The sequence below is a fragment of the Sminthopsis crassicaudata genome, chromosome 4 (assembly GCF_048593235.1).
Source record: "Sminthopsis crassicaudata isolate SCR6 chromosome 4, ASM4859323v1, whole genome shotgun sequence".
Classification (NCBI taxonomy): domain Eukaryota; kingdom Metazoa; phylum Chordata; class Mammalia; order Dasyuromorphia; family Dasyuridae; genus Sminthopsis; species Sminthopsis crassicaudata.
In genome coordinates, this window is record NC_133620.1 from 244,837,055 (window position 1) to 244,864,632 (window position 27,578).

Here is a 27,578-nt window from a genome sequence, read left to right on the forward strand (position 1 = left end):
GTATGAACATTTCAGAAAATTAATCAAGCAATGAGGTAAGCCATTACTTTGGATTTAATTCTGACTAATAAGAAACCATTGGTTGGATGTCAAAATAGAATAGGAATCATCTTGTATTTCCTAAAAAAAGCATTCTGAGCATAATAAAGGATTAATGATTCCACAGTCAGAATTTCTAAAAGGAAAAATGACATGAGAAAGAAAAGACAATTCAAAAAACAAAGTTTTGAAAATGAAATCACAAATCTAAATAATTGTGATTGCATAGAAAGTTGTTTGACAAAAATCATAATTTTAAAAGTATATATAAGAAAGCTAATAACAAGGATGCACAGAAAAATGTGGGATGAATTTATGAGAATAATTAGTATCTGGAAATATGAAATCCTAAATGAGTTATAAAGAATGCAATGGTCTGGAAAAACTAAGAAAGGCTGGCCTCACAGCTTAATATTATGGGTTAAAGTAACATAGTATAATTATATAACTCTTATTTTGTGTCTACCTCCTCTGTCATGGAGAATGATCATTAAACTGGGAAAGGTGGAACAAACATGATTAAATGACTACTAAAGCCCAAGATGGGTAAGAAAAGAAAGACTTAGCTTTGTAAGTTCAGATGATTTATATCCTAACATAAGAAATTCTAGATGTCAATGCAGAAAGATTATTGGTAATGTTGGTGAAAAAAAGTAGAATCAGAGAGGTGCCAGAAGAATGGAAACAGATACAAGTTTTAATGAGAGAGACAGAGAGAGACAGAGAGAGAAAGAAAGAGAGAAAAAGAGACAGAGAGAAAATGGGAGAGACAGAGAGAAAAGAGAGGCAGAGAAAGCAAATATTTAAATCGAAAGATTATTGATGAATGAATTTGACTTTATGGTAAAATTCTAGAATAATTGTGTTAAACTTAAATGGAAATAGGACCACTAAATTGCACACAAGGATATGTGATGACCTGTAAATTGACTTAGAAAACCAAAAATTGATGTTCTGTTGTAATTTTTACTTATTCAATATTATTAAATATTTTCCAAATGTAATTTAGTCTGATTTCTATGTCACTTGAGTGTTGTGCAGAGCACTGCCATATTTTTGATATTTCTGTTCTAGGATGTAACAAACTGATCTCATATCAGTAGATAAGTACAATGTCAAATATATTCATGATTGTCTTGTGGATGGACAATTGTGAAAACAGCATAATATGAGCTAATGGTAGTGTGAGATAATATATCTTGGTGAATTAATAACTGGTTGCACCACAATATACCAAAGGAGTTAAGCTGAAGCTGAATCTAAAGGGACTGTCACAGGGAAGAAAGATTGGAATTTGTTTTACTCCAGAGGGCTGAAACATCATTAGTGGGTACAAATATTTTATAGAAGCAGAGTTTTGCTTCATAAAAGGAAGAACTTTTTAACAATTATAGCTCTATGCAAAATGGAACTGGTCACTTTGTAAGGGAGTGAATTTCCCACAACTTGAGGTATTCAGAAAGAGGCTGAGTACTTATCTGTCAGATTGTAGAGGGGATTTCTGTAATGCTTAGATTAGGTGTAGGATAATAGGATTTTCATTTTGAATAGATTTGGAAGAGACTTTAGAGATCATTGATAATTTTTTTAGATGAGATACCAGAGTTCAGACATATGAAATAACACCACACTAGAAAGAACAAGTATATCAAGTGCTACACAAATCTGCCTGGTCCTTCAAGGTGTTCTTAAATTCCAAACCTTCTAAAGTTAATCATGTCATAGAGACAGTAAATGGTAGAACTCAAATTCAGGTTTTCTGATTCAGACTGTGCTTTTTTCCCCACTAAAATTATAATCAGATCTTGTCCAGAATTGGATTTTTCCATGAAATAATTTCAGAAACACAGAGACTGAAAATCATGTTCTAACCTTCAAAAATCCTCAGGACCTCTTGATTTATGTAATTTTTTATTTCTTCAAATGAGACTGCATCAGCCTGAAGAAAAAAAAAAAAGAATAAATTGTTATAGCACAGCATTTTACAAATGAAGATGGAATAAAAAAGTTGGTTTTGTAACTCTATCTCTGAAACTATCAAAGAGATAAATTTAATCAAAGGATGATATTTTTGAAGGTTGATTAAACAAAGTTGCAAATATATTTTTTTGTTGATGAAATGCTGAAAAGAAACTGAGGTGTTTCATTAGTTTAAAAAGACCTGTTCTGAGCTGGGTTTATAGATAAGCCATAAGGATGTCACTTTCACTATATATGGATAAATGTTTCTGTACTACATAATTAAAGAATATTCACATTTCCTCTTCTAAAACCCCTGGGACTAGATAGACATTTTTACTACTTCTACTATTATTATCACAACAGATTGCCCAATAATACTTGTCCTACTAGAATATCAGCTTCTTGAAGCAGGATAATATGTGGATTTTATCATTAAATCCTTAATGCCTAATGTAGTGTTCAACAATATTTATCACATAAGTTATTTAGCAAATCCTTGTTGATTGACAGAATTAAGTTGATTTCTAAAGAAAATTAGGGAATGGACAAATTAAGAATTGGTTTAATAGGTTTTCAAAAATAAATTGGTGAGTATTATTTATTGGGACCAAAATGAAATTTTATTTTTAGAACTGAAAACTACATATTATTGTATCTTTAGCAAATGAAACTTTGTTTATTAAAATGGTTTAAATCTGTGGTTTACATAGAGAGATAATAGAATTGAACCATCCTCTGGTCTTAGCTAAAAATAAAAAGAACATTAGTATCTTATACCTGAGAATTAAGGAGAAAACAAAAAAGATAAAACTTCTTTAGTAAAGTTTAATGGGATAAGCTTAATTTTTTTTATCTACTTGATAAAAAAGCCCACGTACAGCTGCCAAAATTATTCCAAATCCTTATTAAAATAATTTAAATCTGATGTTTTATACCATCAACTAAAATTTTTAATATTGCTTTGTTTATTTTTAAATATAAATATCTAATTGTTCAATTTTGGAGATTATAAGTCATGTGTGTAATGGCCAGGGAAGGAAGGATAGAATACCAAGTAAATTCCTTTTTTTCCCCCCAGTTCCATTTTCATTGTATAGAGGGCAAAATAAAGTAGAAAGTGTTGGTTAAATTATTTCAGTTAGAGTCATCAGTTGTGACTGGCAAATCATTAAAATAGATTCCTACACAAAAGCTGAGTCTGAAGAGGTAAGAAAGGTAACAAGATGGCAAGAAGAAAGGAAGGAAGACATATACAAATTACATTCAGAGCAAAGACCAAATCTGGAAATATCCAGAAACTTGAGTAAGATCCAATTCACAATAGTGATAGTTTGTCTAATGCTTCTGACATTTCTGTGAAGAAGTCAGTGTTCATTTTGACCATATTTTTTTGTGCTAAGATATTTTACTTCCATTAAATAAATCCCCACAGTGAGGATTATTAATAAATCATCTGTCTTCTTTACATAGGCTTAATTAAAAAGCATGGTAGGCCAAAAAGTTTTCCCTGGGAAGACCCTTATCAACATTTATATTCTATTCTATGTCCATCATTTAACAGACTCTTCAAGAAAATTGAGTTTTGATGTTATATAGACTCTGTCTAAGAGTGTTTCATATCATTTTGGTCCATTTGCTTTTTAAGCATTGAATTAAATCTGTGAAAGACCTCAGGATTTTGAGTAAATTAATAGGTAAGACTGATTAATGGTAGATATCTTCCCTTGCTTGATAGAGAGCTGATGGAATAAAGGTACAGAACCAGACAAACGTCTTCAGAAATATTCAATATCTTGATTTGGTTTGGCTTTATGCTACATATTTTTTAAAAAGGAAAATTTAGCTTGAGGTGAGGAGAAGGAAGAAAGTTGATGGACAGCAATAGATATGAAAAGAAAAAATAAAGAGCATTAATAAAGCATTTTAAAAAGTTTTACATAGGGGAGTAGAAGTCCAGAAAGTCAAAGAGAGCAGTTTATTACTACTTAATTAGGTTCATATATGTCTTTCAAAAAAAATAAAATGTTGAATGTGTAAAAACTTTACAGTACCTGATATAGTGTTTCCCCTGTTTTCCATGTTTTATTTGTGATTATTGAATTCATAACAATAATGATTTTAAAGAAAAGCAACTCTGATGTAGCTTACCGGAATTCCAGGGGTTCCTGGAGTACCTGGAGGCCCTTGATACCCAGGGGTTCCTGGAGAACCTTTGTTTCCTGGGGGTCCCATGGGACCTATCATTCCCTTTACTCCTGGAAGACCAGTTTTTCCTCTTTCACCTTGTGGACCTCTGTCTCCTGGTATTCCTTGATCACCCTATTAGAGAAAAATGACCATTTCTTAGGGCATTATACTCATTTTAATGGCTATCAATGCTGGAATGAATCAAATTACACTTATTTGCCTTGGTCTATAATTTTAATGTTTCATGCTGTTGCAATATTATAACTCTTAGGCCCAGGTTGTCAATGCAACAAGAAGATAAATTGACGTAGAGGATTTTGTCACTTGAATTTTGTACTAGGGTATGAAAAGGCTAATCTATCAAATTTTAGGGCACTAAGTCTCTCCTGAATTCATATATTTGACCTGTTTTTTTTTCCTGCTTTGTCTTATTTGCTTTCCATTTGAAACTCTTGCTTTTTAGACTTGTAGTTTATTGTGCTTGTATTTCAAATATATTGTACATTTTTATGTGTGTGTGTGGAGGTAGATGTACTCTGAACACATACATCTGCTTTAAGTTGTATACAAGCCTAGTCACTTGGGAAAGGGAAGCATTAAAAAAAATCCAACATAAATGATAGAAGCTATTTCTATCTGTCCTTAGATAGTTGAGTGAAATGCTTTCTCAGAAGGCGTAAATGAAGGACCCATGAGAGATTTTCTCAAGTTGGCCATTCATTAGGTAATATGAATCAGGAGAAGTTAGAAAGTTATTACTTGGCTATATCCGAATTTGTTGTAAATTTCCTCTAATGCTTGTTTTATATCAAGGTTGCCTTGCCATTCATAAATATTTGAGAGTTTTATTCTTTTGGTTATAAGCAATATGGTAAATGTAAAAACCTCTATTTCCCTTGTATTTCTTTCAATAAAAAAGGCAATTATTAGGATATCCCAAGGGCTAAAATGCTTGCTATGGAGAAGCATACTAGTAAGTTAGGAAGTGTCTGCTCAGTAATAATATGATGGGTATAATGATAGGTATCATCAATACCCTTCCTGGGGGACTATTAATGAAGCTGCCTGCTCAGCCATACTTAGCATTATAGCACAACAGCACAGTTAATAACTGACATACTGAGACCTATTATACTAGAAACTATCTTTCTACCCTAGTAGAAGAGCCAAGGATGGAGTGGTCCCCAAGCGTATCACAAATTCTGGAAGTATCTTTCTATTATTAATAGGGCACAATCTCCTTAATTCAAAATAGTAGTTTTCAATGAATCATGGTGGCTAGATTGAGAATGTGACTTTCTATTTATTAATAGGGCAGGATCTTACTGATTCCAAACTGCTTCCTTCCTTGAAAAAGGGATACCAACTCCACTATATTCTGATAGACCATGGAATACAGAGGATAAGACTTTCTTTCATCTTTAGGATTAGAGCTGAGAAATAAGACCTGGATTCTATTATATGACCTGACTTGATCAGAAGCAGTTGGCTTTAAGATATAAGTCATTTCAGCTTTTTCCCTTATTTTCATCTTTTCTTTTCTTTTCTTTTCTTTTTTTTTTTTCAGTTCTCTTCACTTATGGATGGCCATGAGAGCTACAATCCTTTGTTTTTTTTCCTGTTTTTTTTTTTCTCCTCATGTTAAACAAGTGAGCAGAGATTTCTTTCTATCTTGTTTCTCTCTCTTTTTTTTTTTCTTGAGGCTGGAATGAGAGAGAGGTTGTGGCTCCTTTATTTTTCTGTGGGCAGTCAGATTTAGAAAGTTACTCTTCTGGAAGGCACAGGAGCAGCTAAAAACATTCTTTTTTTCATCTAGGAATTCGGAAGTCCATCTGGCCATGCATCAAGGTAGGAGATTAGTGAGTTCCTTAATGGAAGTTTCCAAGAAGAAGCTATGTGATTTATTTTCAGTTATAAAGTTATAAAGAATAATTTTTATATAATAATATAGAATAAGATATCTTATAACTCATATTCTGTGATTCTGTGATACCTTTCTAAATTTATCCCACCTCTTTTTGGACCAGACCTGTGTTTTCATTGGTAACAGAAAACTGCTTCTATCAATATCTGCTTTGTGATTAATTGTTTTAAAGATCTGTCTGAGAAATTATAGCAAGTATGTGTTAGAGGCAGAAAGTGAATCCTGGTTTTCTTTCTCCTACACCAGCTTTTTCCCATGTTCAATACTACTTCCTAAGAATTATCAAATTACTCTCTAAGAAAAACAAACCAAAAATTCAAAACATGGATGTCATACACCTACCCCCTAGGGTTTTTGTTAGAATCAAATAAGATAATATTTGTAAAACACTTAGCAAAGTGCCTGGCAAATAGTAGGTACTATATTAATGCTTAAACATTGTTACTGAATATTATTATTATTATGTCATTGGACAAATATCTCATATAAAGAGAATATATTGTTAAGGTTTATGGATGATTTTATTTTTCTCTCACTATCACTGAGGAAGAGGAAGAACATCACATAGGTTTGAGAACTTTTTCTTTGTTTCCTTGACTGCCACAGCCAAATAATTCCTCATGTAGTTGGCAAAATAATGATTATGAACTATACTTATCTTGGTTGGTAATACCAGATTCACTCTGTCACTTGAGGTCATACTGCGACCACCTGAGCTTATACTTCTCTGGCACAATGCCATCTTTCTACCATTGTGAGACATGAGGATAGGACTTTATAGAAGTAGGGCTCTCTTAAAACAAACTTTTTTCCCTGACTCTGAAATTTTTTAAAACTTATTATTCTTATTATTATTTTATTGTCAAACTTCTGCAAAGAAGTACCCATACTTCGTTTTTTCCACTTTCTTACTAGTCACTCATTTCTCAGTTCTATGGACTATGACCTCACTACCTACCTAATCTATTGGAACAATTCTCCCCAAGGTCACCTAGGACCACCATATTGCCAAATTCACTTTCCCCCTTTGTCTGAATCTTTAACATCACCATATTTAACGGCTAATCATCACTGTTTTCCTTCTTTGTATCCTCTCTTGATTCCCTTGATACCTCTCTTCTTTTCCATTTTTCTACATTTTCCCTATCACTCTGATCATTTATTTTGTGAGCTCTTTTGTTGGTTATTCAGTCTCCTCCCATCCCTTAAACATGGGTACTCTTCAAGTTCTGTGCTTGTGTGATAGTTTTTCACTGTCTACATTGTTTATCTTGATTTACTCAAATGGCTTAGCTGATCCTATCAATGGAGATGAAACCCAATTGTCTTTTAAGACTAGGTTGCTGATGAGTTGAGATCTGTATTATTGGAAGGGAGTTTTACAAAAAGTTTTTTTCATTAATAAATCATGGATGTAGACTCAAATAAAAAAAAAAAACAACACAAATTTCAGAGTAACATTGAATCTTTCTCTCTCTTTTAACACTTGCATGTAATCAGATGAACAGTTCTCTCATTTCTGATTTTACAGGATTCCTGGTATTCATACTCTTCTTTCTCTTTCCATGGCAAATGCTCGAATCTTTTCTTACTTAGAGAATACATCCATTTAATTGGTTTTTGTGACTCCAGTTCATTTCTTTCGCAATCAGTCCATCCTTTGAATTACTGCTCAAATGGTCTTGCAAACACACTCCTTTTATCACATCATTCCTTTAGTAGAAGCAACAACAACAACAACAAAAAAAACTGTAGTAACTTTCCTATGCCTGCCAATGAAATATAAACTCTGATCCAAGTGCTTGTAGGCCTCCAAATTTGGTTCCAACTCATCTTTCCAGCCTTATTTTGTACCATTCTCTGTCATGTAATCTGTAGTCTAGTCAATTTGGAATATTCACTATTCCTTAACTCTATCTATCCTTCTCATCTTGTCTTTTCTTGTTTCTCTGCTTTTGCTTACACCATTATCCCAGCCACAAAAGGTTTCTTTTAATTTTTATTGAAATCCTTCATTTTCTTCAGTAATGTTCAAATTAAGGCATTACATCCTTCATGAAGTCATCTATTCTTCCCCCTCCTCATTCTGAGATGAGCTTTCATGCCTTAAATTACCCATAGAATTTTGCCTTGATCTCACCATTGTTCTTACCACTTCTACCTGTTATCAGTTATTTATGAATGTCTTTTCCCCAAGTATTTTCCAAGTATTAGTCTTGAATAGAATAAGCACTTATTTAATACTTGCTAAATTTAAATAGCCATCATTTGAAGCTAGGATGCTATGTATAGAAGAGCAGCAGTTGTTGTGAGAAGTTTTTTTTTTTTTTATTGGAAGTGAGGTGAAGACTAAACAACCCAGAAACTGTGATGCACTTAAGTCAGTCACAAATGCCCTCTCCTTAAAGAAGTAATGTTGCTGAAATGTTTATTATTGTCAGGTATGAAATACTAGTAATGTAGCTTATTATGGTAGGGTTTTCTGCAGGTCCCATAATTTGTCATTAGGTTTGGAATCTTGTTCTTTCTCTATCCCTTCATGTACCTCAAATTATAAAGTTTACTTAGCCCATTATGTGAGAACAGAGCAATGATAAGGCCAGTTATATTACATAGACTCAAATAATGATAATAGTTATATACATACACGTTCTCCTTTGGGTCCTCTGTCTCCAGGTTTGCCCATTGGGCCCTGAAAAAAAAATCATAATCGAGACACTTATTTGCCAAGATCCTTCATATGACTGCCAGACTGGTCTAAACAGTAGTAGGATTTTTGCTGGTCACTATAAATCTGATTTTCAGTGTAGTTTTTGTACCTGAAGACCTGGTGAGCCATCTTTTCCATTTATTCCCTGTAAAATGAGAGAAATCATTGTTACTTGCATCTGGGTGTCAGGGAAAGAAAAAGAAAGCAGAGGGAGAGAAATATTTCAGTAAATGAGTTGCATTAAGCCACAATGATCTGTGACCCTGTCAGCTAGATTCTAGGTCAGACTGATGTGGCTCTAAAGTATAATGGAGAGGGCTGTAGCCTTGCAGAAAAGATACTAAGGTTCAAATTCGCTAGCTAGCTATGCAATTTTAATTGAACAAGTTTCTTCATTAATTTAACTCAGTTTTCTCATCTGTGAAATGGGGAAAATAATAATTTGTTGTACATCTCATAAATATGTTGTGAGAATGAAATGTCAAAGTATATCAAGTGATTTGTAAATTATATATACATAAATGTGTATATAATTGCATGATATACATATATAACTATATGTATAATAAAAATGTTAGCTATTCTTATTATTGGTACTTATAGAACCCAGTGCATAAGATTCCCTGTAAAATCTGGATGCCCCAGGTAGTTGCTATGGTAGATTTTCATGGTAATATGAGTCAAAGCAACACTATTATCTAATATATTCCTCCACAGAGTAACCCTCATTAAATGTCTTCAATTGAAACTCGAAACAAGTTTCACTGTACAGATGGAATAAATTCCTAGCATGAAATAACCTGCCAATCAAAAGATGGCTTCATGTCTCTCAGTAGGCACATGTTGAAGGAAGGAGAGAACCCTTAATCACTGTCATTGAGAGTACTAAATAAGTGCTTTTTTATTAGAAATTGTGAAGTCTCCTGAACTTTGCAGGGCTATTCCTGAGGTGATAATAAAGCAGAGCCCTACTAGTAGATTTATGAGATTGGAGGACTATTGTCTGGAAGATGTGAGAAGCAAAAGCACTTGGGGTCAAGTCAAATACCTAGAGTCCTAACTGCAGATGTGTTTTTGAGATTTGATTTGAAAAGGGAGATCAAGGTAAGGAAAATGATTTCTTAGCCAGCAGGCAATTGCATGGACATGCTCCTCTGAAAAGCCTAAGAGACCTGAATTGTGCCAGGATGGATTCTATGAGGATGGAAGTGCAGACAACTGTGTGTTCACTGCTGTAAATTACACTAAAATCTGTCACGGTTGATAAACCAACCAAAGTCTCCCAACCTCTCAGAAACATCCTGGGAATGATGGTGAGTACTTTAAATAAGAACATGTTACTTGAAGTGTAAGGTTCACAGAATTTATTACATCAGAAACACAGGCAAAGAAGATAAAGCTGATTAAGGAGAGGATGTGAAAGGAGCCAACTCTGTCACTTGGAGAAAAGAAGATAAATCTAGTGTAAAAAATTTAATTCAGTGTTTTCAGATATACTACAAGCCATCAAAGATCATGTTAGCCCTCCTTGTCTTTTGTAACTCACTGAAGAAAATTTGTATACTGTCTTCCTTCAGACTTATTTATTTAGTACCTATTATTTGCAAAACATCATGTTAAGCAGTAAATCCTGAAGTTTTTGCTCTTGACCCACCACTTATGGGGCAGTTTTGTTTTGGGTTGTTTTTCGATTGGTGGGATGGATTTGCACAGACTGATTCACATTATTTTGCCCAATTTCCTCTGAGAACTATTGACATTCATTCTCTAGATGGCTTACAGGAATACAGGATATGCTCTGTGGTACTGAAATACAGCAAAAGTAAGTGGTCCACAAAGAGACTATTTATTGCCTTTGGTTATTAGTTTGTTGCTCTACAACTGAGCTAACTAACTTGAGTCTGGCTAAAGTTCTTATCAGTTCTGACATTGTATGGTGTTATGAACTGTGATATGTAAAAGATAACCCTTTCTGTGCCTCATTTTCTTCATTTGCCAAATGAAGGGGTTGATCTCAATGGCTTCAAAGATCTCTTTCAGTTCTAGTCAGTAAATAAATCAGTAAGTATTTTTTAAGTGCTTATTATAGCCAAGTACTGGGCTAGTGCTACAGTTACAAAGAAAGACAAAAATAATTTCTGTCCTCAAGGAGCTAATATTCTAATGGAAGAAAGACATCGTGTTAAAAAAAAAAAAGATATAAGACATATAGACAGTAGACAGAAAATAATTTGAGAGGAGAAAATACTAGTGACTGAGAGAACAGGAAGATGTCCCTTGCAGAAGGTAGTTTATATCATAAGCCATGGGATATGAATGTATTGGATACTAAAGAAACAATAAAAGTGATAGTTTTGAAGAGACCTGGAAAGACTTGAATAAATTGATACAAACTTAAATGAGAAAAACAGGAGAATTTTATAGTTCAATAACAGCGTAATAGTCTTAAGAAGAATTCCGATCAATGCAATGAACTGAGTTGTCTTAAAGAAGTCAGGTAAACCAAAAATAAAGATGAAGGGATAGCACATCCTAGCCATGATGAACAGTCAGTGAAAAGGCACAGAAAAGGATGATGGAGGGTTGTGTTTTAGGTCTGTGCAAATAGGTCAGCTTAGGTGGATCACAGACTAAATGAAGGGGAATAAAGTCAATGAATATGGAAAGAGGAAGAGACTGATTATGCAGTTCTCAGTCTCCAATCAAATGAAATTATTTTCTCCTTCACCTTTCTTTCATCCCAATTCTCACTTTTAATGGAAAGATAATTTTTTTCTTAAAGAAAATATTTACTTTAGTAGAGATGTTTGTCATGTCATCTTGATGCTATGCTAGTAATAATGTACCTTTACAAGATACAAAGAAGCAATACATATTGAACTAGTGATTTACATAGAAAGATAGTGCAACAATAATAATGGTATTTATTTATACAATATTTTAAAATTTGCAAAGCACTTTACATATGTTATTTCATTTGATTCTAAAAACTGAGGTTGAGAGAAGAAAATTGATTGCTTGAGTTCATACATAGAGCTGTGTATATATGTGTAAAAGATAGGATTCAAATGCAAGTTTTCTAATCTTAGAATCTAACATTCTATCCACAATCAAGCATGGGTTACAATAGCAGTGATAAAAAAGAAGTAGAACAATGAAGAAAATTAATTGACACTTAAGCTTTTTGCCTAAGATCCCAATGGGATGTCCTTATCTATTTTTATCTATGGATAGTTGATGATGTGGCAAAACATTCCCCACCAAAACTCTAAAGAGTGTCTGAGAATTAGGGAAGAATTATTAATTTCTTAGCACATTTTGATAAAACTGGACCCATTCCAACATCATTTCTGGCAACAAAGTCAGTAACTCATGCTGTATAGATTTATTCAAGGCTGAATCAGCAAATGAAACTTTCTCTTTGCTGAATCTGGAATGATTTTCTTGGTGGATTTTTTATTCAATCTTAATTCTCCTTAGAAGATAGGCTAAGAATCACATCATTTTTATGGGCCCACTGGAAATTGACAAACAAAACAAAAAACAAACCAAAATTTAAAACGTACTGGTTTTCCTGTGGGTCCTTCAGGTCCAGGGAATCCAATATCTCCAACAGGCCCTCTTTCACCCTAAAAGAGATACACAAAGAGACAAATGCATAAATATGTTAATAAGTATTGACTTCAAATGTATTGGAAAAAAGGAGATGCTAAAGGGACACTTACTGGCTCTCCTGGCACTCCTGGAGGCCCTGGGGCCCCAGACTTTCCCTGGGAAAGAAATTAAAAAGAAATATTACATTCATTGTGACAGTATGACAGATAAAGCCACTTCTCATTGTATCTTGAAGGAGTACATTTGCCTATTACATTGCCACCTGACTGCTTCAGGCAGCTATGTAGTACAACTCTGTGTTGAAAATGGAGTGCAGAAAATATGGATTCAATCAGATCTCAGACACTTCCTAGTTATATGACTCTGGGCAAGTTATTTAACCTATATGAATCTCTTTTTCCTCACCTCTAAGATAGAGATAATAATAGCACCCAACTACCAGGATTGTTGTGAAACTAAAATGAGATGACATTTAAGAAGTGATTTGAAGACCTTAAAGCACTTTATCAATAGCTAGCTATGGGGCTTTGAGGTTATAGATCCCAAAAGGGAGATACCAAGGTGGTGACCCTGTGTAAAAAGCAACGAGACTGAGTTTTACATAAGCATAGTAGAACTCATCTATCAAGGATATTGTCCTCCTTTAAAGTAGTTATTTGTTCAGTCATTTCCAGTTGGGTACAAATCTTTATGATCCCATTTGGGGTTTTCGTGGCAAAGACACAAGAGTAATTTGCCATTTCCTTATCCAGATCATTTTACAGATGAAAACACGGAGGCAAACAGGGTTAAATGACTTACTCAGAGTCACAGAGCTAGTAAGTGTCTGAACCCAAGTGTTTAGATTTGAGCTCAAGGCAGCAAATGTTCCTGATTTGTAGCCCATATCTACTATATATCTCCTAGCTACCCTCAAAGTATTCACCTTAGAAGAAATTCCAATGAATTTATCATTTGCTCCAAATCTGTTTAGAATTCCTCTCTTGGAATTGTCCTTGTAGCCTATTTAGATTTTATAAACACACTTAATGCCCCTTTGAAGAAGGAGGTACATTATTTCCACCCTTATTAAGAGTCAATTTATGAGAATAATAAGCTGGAAAAAATAATGAGGTTACTTTTCTTGTCTGACATAAACTTGGAGCTCCAAAAATGTCTTCATCAATGATAGTTTGATTCAATCAAGATCACATAGCTTGAAGGTGTCTATTCAGAAGAGTAATTCCTATTTGATATATACATACTAATAAATAATAAGCTCTATTAAATAAGTAAATGGGGAGGAGATGAGAAGGGAGTATAGACTTATTCATTGGAGTTTCTCCAGTCCCTAGCACAATCTGTCTCCCTCTCCTTATCTCCCTCTTCCTCTTTCTTCCCCCCCCTCTGTTTCTCTCTCCATCTTTCTATCCCTCTGTCCCTCCTCCCTCTCTGTCTCTGTCTCTCTCTTCATCTCTCACCCCTTCTCTTTCTTTTCCTTCTCTCCTTTACCCTCCATTACTTTTCCTTTCCTTCCCTTTCCTCTTTCTCTTCATATATATGTATATTTGATTGAATATCAGTTTAATTTATTAAGAAAATCACCTTCATCATAATACCACAATCTTTTATTTTATTTTAATTGTACCAGAAATACGTTTTCATTGTCAAAGAGAATTTCCAACAAGGAGACTTCCTTTAACAATGCAAAGTAGTACATTTTCTGAAACTTAGAGTTGATTTGTAATTACCCAGCACACTGAGAGTTTAAGCTACTTGTTTAAGATCATACTACCAGGATGTGTCCAAAGCAGGATTTGAAACTAGGTCTTTTGATTTTAAGACTAGACCATTCTTCACCATCCCATACTCTCTGTCTTACCTAAGTACAAAGCAATTTAAACAAGTATTGTAAATCATCAGGCTCCACAATGGATTCAGATGGAGGATGCATTCTGTTTCTTTTGATATCTTATAAGAGTAGCTCCATGGAATAATAGAGTATGGGAATGGCTACAGTCCTATCCAGGAGCCTGTCTATCATCTTCTTTGCATCTGTACAGCTGCCTGAAGTGCTATGTTCCCAATGACTCCTCTGTGAAGTTATCATGAACCTACTCTGCAGGGGCACCTAGCAAAAGGATAAATGGTCCTTTATTCATGAAGCGTGACCACAAAATTTTAATTAGAGCAACCTGAATGGAGACTAGAATGATCTCCAGGGCTCTGCTAAATGATTCCAACCTTTTGTGCCGTACTTTCTATTCATTTGAGGAGACCTTGAATAGATTAAAATATTTGACACCAATGAGCAACAAAAATGATTGAGAGGATTGAAGGACTAATTTATGAGAAATATTAACAGTAATAAAGCTCAGCTAATAAAACTAGGCTAAGTGAAACCTAAGGCAGGTTATGGCTTTCTGCAAAGCAACTTGAAGTGCATGAACAATGGGACTACAAGATATGGTCTCTAGAGCACCAAGGATTATAACTAGGGACTAAGAGATAAAATAAAGAAGAGAAAAGCCTAATTTGCATTTGTAAGTTGCACTTGTGTACTTATACATTGCTTATCATCAGCAACCTTTTAGAGCTTTGAAAGTTTAATGGAATGAAGATGGAAAAGAGGAGAAAGAGCACATTAATGTACAAAGCAGAAAGTAAAGGAAAAAGAAGAAAAAAGACAAAGAATAGACAACCAGGTGATAATGTGGGATCCAAAAAAATCTTAGGGTGCTCAGACATAACATAGATCCTAATGGAAAGGAAGAAAAAGAGTGGGCATGAATGTGGAGTAATAAGCACAGACACAATCTTTTCTGTGAAATAACTACAACTGTGAACTATTTTTTTTAATTAGAAATCAGTTTTCCTTAGAAAATGGGGGAGTCTTTACTGAATGAAGAACCTAAAAATATACTAAAGGGAACAATTTTATGATGGAAGAGGGAAAGTGGTACCATTATATCTTGGCAACCAATATATTATAATAACTTTTCTTTTGCTCTTAATACTCTTCATTAATTATCTTGCCAAGAGTTTACAAGTTTACCAATGAGATATAATTTATAACAATCCCCTCCCTTACTCCCCCCTACCCCTGTGAAATAAGCTTACTGGTATTCCTGCTATTCCTGGTGAGCCAACTGGACCTCGATCTCCCTGGTCAGAGCAATTAAAAAAAAAAAAAAGATTAATTATTTATGGAACCTCAAAAATCAAAACATTGATGAAGGTGGGTAAAAAATGCTACAGTTATATATAAAACTATTGGCTGAAATAATCTACATTTGGTTAAAACTTAACAAATGGTACTGAGGGTGCATTATGAAAAATTAATTAACATGTATAACTAGAGATGGGACTTGACAGTGGATTGTGTTTTAGAGTTAGAAAGATTATGGTATTTAAGTACTTCTTAAACAAGTCATTTAATCACATTTAACACTCATATAACTTTTTGAAGACTATAAGTTTGTGAAAGATTTACCTATGGGCAACAATGGAATATCTGTCTACATTGATGAAATTATAAGTTTAGTCTCAGCTCTAAACAACAATAACGAAAATAAAACTAACCAGGTCTTTTCTTTTCTTTTTTTCTTAAGTAAAACAAAAATAAAAACAAAAACATTTCCTTTAATGAAACTAAGAATTCAAGTTATTATTGCCCCAATTGATCTTAGGCATATTTTGCCTAAGTTTAGCCTATTAGAAACATAGAGACTAAAAGTGATATAGATAATGCTAATAGATATTTTTGCCATTAGTTAGAAGAGTAAAAATTTTGAGCATCTACCAGTAGCTGTGCAGAAGCTTTTCTTTCTTCATGAAAGATGGAAATAAAAAGATCAACAATTAAAAATGTTTAGTTATATGCATTTCTCTAGTTGGAAGAAAACTTAGCCTGTATTGTTCTCAACACTACAGTGATTCAATTGTTCTCATGAGATTCATTTGAAAATGAGGCAATCCAGTATCCTAGGTAACTTTTACTATCATCAGCAGCTGACTACACTAAAAAAGAAATGCTGGTAACCACAAGTAGGATATTAGGAAGATCGAATTTTTAGAGCTCAAGGAATCTTGGAGCTCACTGAATACAATTCCTCTAATTTTAATTGAGAACCAAAATTTAGTTAAATAACTTTTCCAAAGAACATAGTTACTTACTAGTTGAGCTGGGGCTACAATATAAATCTCTTTTCTCCTACTCTAATGATCTTTCTATTATACCTTTTTGTCTGCCTAAAGTGTGGAAAGTTCATAAGTAAAGGGAAAAAACATGGAATAGGTGGAAAATGGCTGCTTTCATGAACTCATGCTTATTTCCACTTTCTGGAAAGAAATATAGTAGTGACTAAGAGTCTTGTATGTATCACTAGTATATTACTAATGCTAGTGATTAATCATAGGTAGCTAGGTGATACAATTGATAGAGGGGTGGATAAAGCTTGATAGAGATATAGAGTCAGAGAACCTGAGTTCAAAGTTTGCTATAAACCAGCTAGCAATGTGACTCTAGATGTCACTTACTTATTTTCATGCTCTGTGTCCTCATTTGTAAAATAGGGATAATAGAATACTGACTTCTCTGGGTTGTTTTGAGGATAAAATATGGTAATAATTGTAAAATTCCTTGCAACCTTTAAATTGCTACATAAATGAAGTTTTTAAAATGGTTATTATGTAGACCTTTCAAAAGAAAGCAAAATCTTATTGAGAAGGAACAAAAATTGGATGTATCTTAAAGATTATATATTGAGCAACTAGCCTTATGTTATCAAGAGTAGTAACTGCCACTTCCAAATTAATAAGGGATAATGGAAAAATAGCTGAAACTATTTTGCAATTTTAATGAGAGCTTATTCTTCTAGACTTTTAAAGTACATACACACACACACACACATACACACATATATATGCTTTTTATGGAGAAGAAATCTGATTTCTACAGGAAGGCCTATATAACTCTTAGTTATTCCTATATTTGTACAGCTCTAGGAAATGGTAAATAAACATGAATTCATGAAAGCAGCAATGCTTCCTCAACCTCTTTGTTTCACCATTTACATGTATATATTTATATGTATATATTGAATATATATGGTAATATAGTCACATATACTTGTAGATACATGCCTTTGAAAATTTGGTTTAAACAGCCTCTGCTAATACACATTTGGGATATTGTTACTGATTCTGTTCCTTCTGCCTTAGAAACAATAATAATATCAGATTTTATAATTAATGTTGTTTAAACTGGAGTTTCCTATATACATAAATATGGTATGTACATGTATACATACACAATCTATTTGCACAGATAACATATATATGTTAGAAATCCATAAATTTTCTATATGTACTTCAGAAGGATAACCTCCTTTTAATAAGAGTTTTTAACAAGTTATTTTTCTATTTTTGTCATTGTTCAGACATTTCATCCATGTCTGACTCTTTGTGACCCCATTTGGGATTTTCTTGGCAAAGATAATGGAGTGCTTGCCATTTCTTTCTCCAGCTTGATTTATAGATGAGAAAACTGAGTCAAACAAAGTTAAGTGAGTGGCCAGGGGTCACAAAGCTAATAAATTGTCTGAGGTTGCATTTGAAATCACAGAGTTTTCCTGATTCCAGGCCCCAGCACACTAACCCCCTATATTCTATTTTTCAATTATTATCCCATTAATTTGGAAATACTTATTTTTCAGTTATTGTCAATTGATTTGGGAAGCAGAAGTTTCCACTTTTTCATACTTGATAATGTATGACTGGAAACTCAGAGCACACTATTTCAGATGCCTCTTGTTATTTGTTTCTCTGAGAGAAGAACTTTGCTTTCCATAGGAAGACAGACAACATACGTGTACATATACACGTACATTGTTATCATAGTCGTCATCATCATCATTATCATCATCATAGTTAGTACCAGTATAGGACTTTAGGTTTAGAAAGGCTTTAGGAAGGACTTTACATTTAGAAAGGCTTTACAAATATCACTTCTATCAATGTAGGTTGTTAGCACATTCTCTGTAACATTTAGTTATAATACACCAGGAGGTTAAGTTACTTCTCCAGAGTCACATAGCTGGTATGTGGTAGAAGTCTCCCCAGCTTCAATAATCAGTATGCTATGGGTTCTTAGCCTTTTCTGTGTCATGAATCATTTTGTGAATCTGGTAAAGTTTTAAGGATCCCTTCTCAGACTAATGCTTTTAAGTGTATGAAATAAAATGGAGAAGATTACTAAGAAAAAAAGGAAATAATTATAACACATTTTAAAAATGTATGTAGGTTAAGAATTCTTGAAATATGCCATGCTTCTTCTGCATTACTTCTCTCTCATAAACCTATATAAATATATACATATAGAATAATTCTATAAATACAAGTTCTTTCCTACATATTTATCTAAGGATCTCTTTGTATACACATTCACAAACACACACATATATAGATATACACACATATGCAGAGAGAGATCTTTAGATAAATAGAAAGAATCCTGTATTTATAGAGTTATTCTCTCTCTCTCTCTCTCTCTCTCTCTCTCTCTCTCTCTCTCTCTCTCTCTTCTCTCTTTCTCATTCTCTCTCTCTCTGTCTCTGTCTCTCTCTGTCTCTCTCTCTGTATATATATATCTATATATCTATATAGATAGATAGATAGATAGATATTAATATTTGAGGGCATATTTCTTGACAGGCTTTTCTAATTCCACATAAAATCTACAACTGCAGATAAAGACAACCATTTGTCAGTGTCATTCCTGTCCTTTTAAATTAAGGGGTTTCCCTTGGAAATACATACAGTAGAACATTTCTCTTAATGAAAACAACCTGACAGGCTGACAAATAGCAGTGCAGTATTTCTAATTCAAGTACTTTATGACAGTGTTACCTTTACACCTGGAAATCCTTCTAGTCCTGGGAGTCCCATGGGTCCAGGTTCTCCCTAGGGGAAAAAAAAACAAGTAGAAAATAAAGAGTAACTTAGATCAAAGTGTTTTAAAAATGTTTCATTCAACATCTTGAGTCAACCAACTTTAACACATCACTGTGACATGTATGTGATTCTGTGGTCTTGAAAGGTAGAACAGTTATGGTAGATTTGATTAAGATAGACTAAACTTTGAGTAGAGGTTTGGGAATGGAATACTTGTCTGAATGGTATTCTATTTAGGTATGGAGAAACTTATCACAAGTTGGCCACAGAAAAATGTATTCTTTTGGCCAGTTCAACTCTTAAAGATCTCTTTAAAAACTTTCTTAATTAGATATGGATAGTGAATTGTGTTGATGGAGAAAATACTCAACCCTGATGAAATTATAGATCCCAGAAGTATTGAAGCAAGAATAACAGAATTAACCTTTGCAAAGAAAACCCAAATACTGATTGGAGATAAAGCCAACAAAGTTATTACCAATGATGGGGAAAGCAGCATGGCATAATAAAAAGAGCACTTTAAGTTAGGAGATCTGGGTTCCAATCCCAAATTCTACACTTATTAGCTGTATGATCATGAACAAATCACTCCATCTCTCCAAGTCTCATCTTTAAAATTTATAAAGGAATAACAATACTTACACTTATATAATATACACAGTAGTTTTGTAAAGATTAAATTGCTAGAGAAATATCTCATCTTTTATTTGTCCATGCATTTTTGCTATTTGTTTTTTCTAAAAATTGCTGAAGAAAAAGTCATTCCTAGGAGTGTTGTGTGTTTATTTCCTGATTGTTTCAATTCTGATTAACAATTTAATCAGAATGAATCCCTCTAGTAGTCAAGGTCAACTCCACACCCAATTTTAAGCAAAATTAGAATGAATGGACAGGTTCTAACAAAGCCTGCCAATTATAGATGCACCTGGGACTGCTTGATTACTGGGAAAACTTGCTCACGCATTTCAATAGTAGATGAAGACAGAACATATTCAATGAAGTTTATATTCCTTATTTATTTTGTAAAGGGGCCTGAGTACTGTGGATGCTTTAATTCCTTTAAAATGAGTATTTCTTGTACTTAAAAAGGAAATTTTTCATATGGATGGTCATTAAGTCACAGGAAAGACATAATAACTTTTAATTTTATGTGAATGTTTTACATGTTCTAGTCTATGGTTCACTTGAATTGGTATATTAGGTAGAGTTAGTTAATAGTGAATACAAGAAATTTGAAAAAAGAACTTTATAAGTAGGAACAGATGATATTTGTCAGGTTTTTTTTTTTTAAGCAAGGCAGTTAATGATTGTCAAATTAAGCTCCCATTTTGGGACACTGGGACATTTAAATACAATTACATAGGAAAGAGTTTCTATAATGGCATGTAATTAAAATGGATTTATGCACAAACATGAGCAGATATAACATCAATTTATTTTGAAAACATTGCCATGACTCAGATTTCTGTTATGACTTCTTATGCTATCCTCATTATTCAGCATTTAATAAATAGACTTATAACAGCCTTTCATAACATAAGGGGTTATAGAAATTTTTAAATGTCCATTAACAGGCAACTAGTCAGCCAAAAAAAGAATACTATCTATAGTAAGAATATAGGAAAGTGGAATAAACTATCAATTCTAACCCATAAAGACATTTTGATTTTGGCTCTGAAAATAAAACAAATAATAATCAAAATGGATGATATGAAGGAGTTGCTGCAATAATTTACTTGGAGAGATAATTTGTGAACATATTGCTAATGATTCTGGGATATTGAAATGATATTTTAGGATCAGACATACCTGGAGGGAACTTAGAAGTCATATATTCCAGCCTCATAATTTTATAGAGGAGGAAAATAAGCCCCCCCCCAAATTAGGTGATTTGCTCAAAGTTATCAGACCCAATTTTTCTGATTTCAAACCTAGAATTCTTTCAATTGTATCACACTACCCCTCATTTCTATGGATGTCACCTCAAAATGTTTAATTTTTGAATCCAGGGACTATGTTATTTTGATATTGTATCCCTATAATATAGTTCAGTGAATAGCACTAAATAGTTGTTTACTAAATGCTTGTTGAATAAATGAATGAATCCCTTAAAAATAGATATCGGGGACCTCAATGTCATCTTCCCAGACAATAATCTGATTAGCTTTAATTATGAAAAGTTCTCTTCAGTAGTGTTCATTTCCATGGTTTTCCCAACCACTCCCATAAAAACTATTTGGAGATCTACCCAAGGTTTCATGGATTTTCAAGCCATACAAAGGTAGGATTCAATTTCTTTTTAGCCATGTGGAGTGAGATGACCAGAGGAAGACACAAATTCTGACTCTATGCAAGTGAAAGAAGATTCCAGATGCTGAAAGTGAGGAATTCCATGCAGTCACATACAAAGTCTGGCAATGTAAAACTGCACAAAGATTTTGATCTGTTTTTCTCAATCTTGCTAATACACATTATTTCAATATTTTCGATGCTTCCAACAATTGTCCTGTTATTTCAATTTATCCTTCCCCATTTAGAGAAAGAGTATAAAGGAGATGTATTCTGTTTGTGTTTCTGAAAGAGTGGAGACTCCTCGATTAGGGATGTCACAGATTTGTTTGTGTCAGTGGGTAATAAGAAGGGTCTACAAAACTGTATTTAATTAGTCTAATTTTTAGAAATGCTTTTTGATGGAACTTGGACTCAGATTAAGTTAATTACACCCTTGTTTTAGAGCAGGGGCTGTTAACCTTTTGGTTTTCATGGACCCTTTTTATAGTGTGATAAGGCTATACTCCCTTTCTTGGAATAATGTTTAAAAAAACTGAAGGAAATGCTAAATTTCAGTTAGAGGTTAGTAGAAATAAAAATGTTAAATTTTCACCATCTAAATTCAAGAATCCCCTGAAATCTTTTCACAGCAAAGGTCAGAGGGGATGTGTAACCCCAGGCTAAAAACTTCTATTTTTGAGGAAATATAACTTCAGAACTTGCTCTGAAGTTCTTCCTGTCTTTACTCTCAAAGGATGATATCCAGGAAAGAAAGTGCTTTTTCAAGATCACTAGCATTAGAACTTTCACTGACAATGGTTCATAGACTCAAGCTAAATGCCTACAATGGAGGAGCAATTGATAAAAAACATGCTGCTGCTGTGCTAATTGCAAGTTCTTTCCAAATATTCTCAGTGTCTTTTTATTGATAAATTATTCAGGGGACATGAATGCATGGCAAGTGTTGCGTTCATTGTGAGCACATGGATTCATTTGTTTCTTTTTTGGCTGTTACATCTGGAAACCTCAAAGCATTTTAGACATTACAGTTTATTGATGCTGAGTGTCTCCTAAACTTTTACCATGAAGAAAACTGTAGCGAGCTGTCGTCTCTAGAAGCTGCTGGATCGCTCTCTGGGAAGAGATCTGCTGTGTCTACTCAAATCTCTCAGACAGATTCTTCTTCCTGTAGTGAACCGTTGTCTCCAGGCAGTTGCTGTTAACTTTTGTCCTTAGAAGTGACTTCCCTTCCTGAAGAGAGCCCCGTCAAGCCTGATGCAATGCAGAGTCTTTCTTGAATCCTGGCTCTGAATCTCCTCCAGCTCTTATCCTTCTCCAGGCCGATCTGCTCTCTGCGCCCAGTGCTGTCTCTTTTAGTCTCCCAGAGAATGGGTGTGGGATAATGCAAGGGCTTCTGGGAAGAACCACCCCAGCCAATGAGCTTGCCCCCTCTATCAAGTCAACCTGAGTTCTCACCTTGTAATTGTCCAGAAAACCTGAATTCTCACCTTGTCACTATCCAGACAACCTCAGTTCTCACTTAGTAATCCTAACATCTCCCCCTTTCTTTTGATTTAGAACATAGGACAGTCATGACCTTGAAACATAAATCCATCAATATGAGAAGTATTACAGATAATTACATAAATTACATAAGCACATAGTAACATAGTAACATAACACATGCTAGAAGTATATAACATAATCATAATCAAATAATCATAAATTGAAAATTTATAAATGTCCATAAGTCCATTGTCCATTAGTCTCATCTTGTGTGAGGAAGTCCAATGATTCCTGCTGGTTTTTAAAGTTCTTTAACAGTCTTCTTATTATCCATGCTCTTTCAGTGTCAGATGTTTCTTAGATCTTCTCCTTTATTTTGAGGTTTTTCTCTTTTTCTGTCTCTCTCTGATGGACAAGGCGAATATGACTCGTTGGCACCCATCTGATTCCTTCTCCTGCTGAAGAAATACAAGCAAGCCCTCTCTCCCAGGCAGTTAACCTATCTAATTTCCTTCTATTTACCACTTTCTAAATCTCTTCTCATCATCTGACAATTACATTGGAGTTGTTTGCACTGGGCTCAGCCCTGTTGGTTTAAAAGGCCTGTATTCTCCCCAAGTGTAATCCATTTTTGCAATCTGATTGCCTTTTGACTGACTTATCAGGTAATCCCTTTCTGCCATGTGATTGCTTCTCTGCTGATTGATTAAATCAGAGTCCTGGCCTTCTAAAGGTTCTTTGGGTGTAACATCAGCTGCCATCATGCCCCAAGTCTTTTTTGCCAGGGGCCCTGGACATGGACCCCTCATCCCATTTCCCTGAATTAGTTTACACTCTGATGCGCAATGGAATCCTCTGTTGCATTTTGGACATGGGGTTTTAGGTCTTCTTTCACCCTGTCTTCTCACTGTATCTCCATACCTACACTGAGCTTTTAGATGTCCAATTTTTCCACATTGAAAACATCGCCGAGTTTCTCTAGAAGTCCCTTGCCAGGAGGGACCCTGCCTTTCCACATTCATCATTGTCCAGGTGTAAAAAGCATTTGTTTCCACTGTAGCACAGAGTCTTATGATCTCCTCTAAAGGAGCATCTTTGTCTAATCCCCATATAATTCTTTTGCAAATCTCATTGGCATTTTCCTTTGCCAGATGTCTGGTCATTATTTCTGTAGCTGCATTTTCTCCAATAGTTCTTTTGACAGCAGTTTGCAAACGTCCCACAAAATCTGCAAAAGGTTCATTGGGACCTTGCTCTATTTTAGTGAAAGCCTCTCCACGATCTTTCTGTCCAGGGAGGACACCCCAAGCTTTTATTGCAGCCTTAGCAATTTGCTCATATATTGTCATGGTATAATTAATCTGTTCCGAATTCTCTCCATATTGACCTTCACCAGCTAAGTGCTCAAAAGTGAATTGAGTGTTAACTCCTATTTCCAAATTGCATCTGACTTGAATTTTACATAATTCATGAAATTCTGCAAGCCATAATAAATTTTCTCCAGGTTCCAGACATGTCCTTGCTATGGATTTCCAATCATTCGGGGTTAGGACTTCATAAGACAAACCATCTAGTAACATTTTGACATAAGCTGATGTAGCCCCATAAAGGGTACAACCTTTTTTCAAATCCTTAATTTTATTCAAATCTAAAGGTGCATATCTTCTCTTTTTTTTACCTACAGAGTCAGTATTTTCAATCACAGGATATGCATGTATAAAATCACTTATATCCTGTCCTTCTCTCTTAGCTTTAACTAATGCTTTTTCTAATCTTGTCATAGGCTTAGGCTTCTTCACAGGCAATTCTGTTTGTGTTTCTGCCTCTTCCCCTCCTTCTTCCTCCATCTCTGAAGGTGGGGTTGATGTGGGCCTGTCAATAATTTGTTCTCTAGGCAGGGTTGAAGCTTCTTCAAGAGAATCATACCATAATTCCTCATTTAAATCCTCTTGCTCTAGGGAAAGATCTTGATCTTTCCTTTTTTCCTCACACTTCCTCCTCTGTTCATTTTTAGAACTTTTCCTTCTCCTACAACTTGCTTGATAGTTTAAGGCTAATTGAACTATGTTGTAGATATAAAATACTTCTGCAGAAATTGAACGAGGCCCATTTTTTGCTTGAAATTCTTTCATTTCATATCCCACTAGCTTCCATTTATCTACATCTATCTTTTCTTCCTCTAAGAACCAAGGGGATGTGCGTCTTAATGCAGCCAAGAGTTTAGCAATCTGTACCCAGGTTACAAGTAAACTCTGCTCCTCAATTATGTTGATTATACTCTCTATAGTACCACTCCTGAATGAGGGTGGAGCTGAGGTTGCTTCTGGGGCTGGGGTTGAGTCGGCTGAGGTCCAGGGATTGAATATAGCTAACATCTGCCCCATTTCAGCTATAAGAGATTCCTGGTTTAGCCCTTAACAAGTTAAGTTCCTTATTTATCTATTAGCACGCTCACTTAATCTTTAACAAAGTTTCCTCGTTACTCACGGTTCTGGGTCAGAGAGACTGAGATCTAGATCGGAAGCTTTTCCACTGGAATCAGGACCGTGTCTGTCCCTGTTCGGGCGCCAAATTGCGAAGGTCTGGTCTAGCTCCTCTTGTCAGGATAAGCAAAAGTCCTTGCCCCACGTTGGGCGCCAATTGTAGCGAGCTGTCGTCTCTAGAAGCTGCTGGATCGCTCTCTGGGAAGAGATCTGCTGTGTCTATTCAAATCTCTCAGACAGATTCTTCTTCCTGTAGCGAACCGTTGTCTCCAGGCAGTTGCTGTTAACTCTTGTCCTTAGAAGTGACTTCCCTTCCTGAAGAGAGCCCCGTCAAGCCTGATGCAATGCAGAGTCTTTCTTGAATCCTGGCTCTGAATCTCCTCCAGCTCTTATCCTTCTCCAGGCCGATCTGCTCTCTGCGCCCAGTGCTGTCTCTTTTATCCTCCCAGAGAATGGGTGTGGGATAATGCAAGGGCTTCTGGGAAGAACCACCCCAGCCAATGAGCTTGCCCCCTCTATCAAGTCAACCTGAGTTCTCACCTTGTAATTGTCCAGAAAACCTGAATTCTCACCTTGTCACTATCCAGACAACCTCAGTTCTCACTTAGTAATCCTAACAGAAAACAACATAGATGTAACTAATATAAGACTAATATAAGATAAATCATCTTGAAAAGGGTATTATGTGATCAGCAAAGGCAAATAGGACATTAGTCTGTATAGTGTCTAGAAAGAGAATCAAACAGTATGAGGTTGTTCCAACTCTGTCCACATACTTTGATACAAATAAGTGAGACTATTTTATTGTTAGAGTGAAGAAGGGTATTTCACTGGTCTACCAGAGCTTAAAAACATTGAAATTCTTTTGTTCTGATTCTATGTTCACTATGCAGCCTTGCTATCTACAAGAAGACTAATTGTTATTCTAGGAGAATTGAATAGTTAGGCTATGGTCTAGATGAGTCAGCAGCTGTAGCCTATGATTAGAGGTGAAATGAATTTTCTCACAAATGTGAGGTTTGAGGGAAGGTGAGAGGGGGCAAAAGACAGAGAAAAGAAGAGGGAGGGAGGGAGGGAGGGAGGGAGAGAGAGAGAGAGAGAGAGAGAGAGAGAGAGAGAGAGAGAGAGACAGAGACAGAGACAGAGAGACAGAGAGAGAGACAGAGAGAGACAGAGAAAGAGACAGACCGAGAGAGAGACAGAGACAGAGAGAGACAGAGACAGAGAGAGAGAGAGAGACAGAGAGACAGAGAGAGAGAGTCAGAGAGAGAAAGAGTCAGAGAAAGAGTCAGAGAGAACAGAGACAGACAGAGACAGAGGGGAACACAAAGACTCATAGGAAAAGTGATTTCTTTTGTTTCTGGGTTGAGCCTCACAGTTATTTAGTCAATAAGAAGACCATACATTCCTATCAATTCATAAAACACTATCTGTGCTTGTACCCTTGATTTCCTTATAAACCCAGGATGAGAATTAGTAAGGAAGTAGGCAAGTAACAGTTAACCATTGGTAAGGGTTTGTGTGATTGCCAGCTTGTACTTGCTTGCCCAGTTACTGTATATATATGCTACAAGTTACATAGGATAAAATTAAAGTGAAGACAGTTCATTGACCAGTCATATGGTGGAAACATCAAAATTCTTTTGTTTTTATACAAAAGCAAACTCATATACATTTTAGTCTCCTGAGTGAACCTCTCCACCAGGGAGGCATATGGTGTGGAAATAATTAGCCCTTTTGATCTTGATCCTAATATAAAATTCTTCAAACTATGAAGATGATGGTGAGACACTTGTACCATGGAGCCCACTAATATAATTGCTACCCTGAGGCCCAAATTGAAATCTGCTTGACTTTTTACCATCTCTGTCACTAAGACACTATGAATATTAAGCATCTATTATGTATAGGACACTATTTGGCAAAACAATCCCTGCTCTTTATCAGC

The 27,578-nt window shown here is 34.9% G+C and overlaps 1 protein-coding gene across 2 annotated transcripts in view; it reads right to left on the reverse strand.

The window, feature by feature from the left end:
• COL19A1 (collagen type XIX alpha 1 chain) overlaps positions 1-27,578 on the reverse strand; it is a 389,708-nt gene that overhangs the window by 19,458 nt on the left and 342,672 nt on the right. For both annotated transcript variants that reach the window (XM_074310576.1, XM_074310575.1), the window contains 8 exons: positions 19,326-19,379; positions 15,537-15,581; positions 12,548-12,592; positions 12,389-12,451; positions 8,932-8,967; positions 8,760-8,804; positions 4,150-4,320; positions 1,912-1,978 (listed from right to left, as the gene is read on the reverse strand). In XM_074310576.1, coding sequence (XP_074166677.1) covers positions 1,912-1,978; positions 4,150-4,320; positions 8,760-8,804; positions 8,932-8,967; positions 12,389-12,451; positions 12,548-12,592; positions 15,537-15,581; positions 19,326-19,379 — 526 coding nt within the window. The remainder of the gene's footprint in view (positions 1-1,911; positions 1,979-4,149; positions 4,321-8,759; positions 8,805-8,931; positions 8,968-12,388; positions 12,452-12,547; positions 12,593-15,536; positions 15,582-19,325; positions 19,380-27,578) is intronic.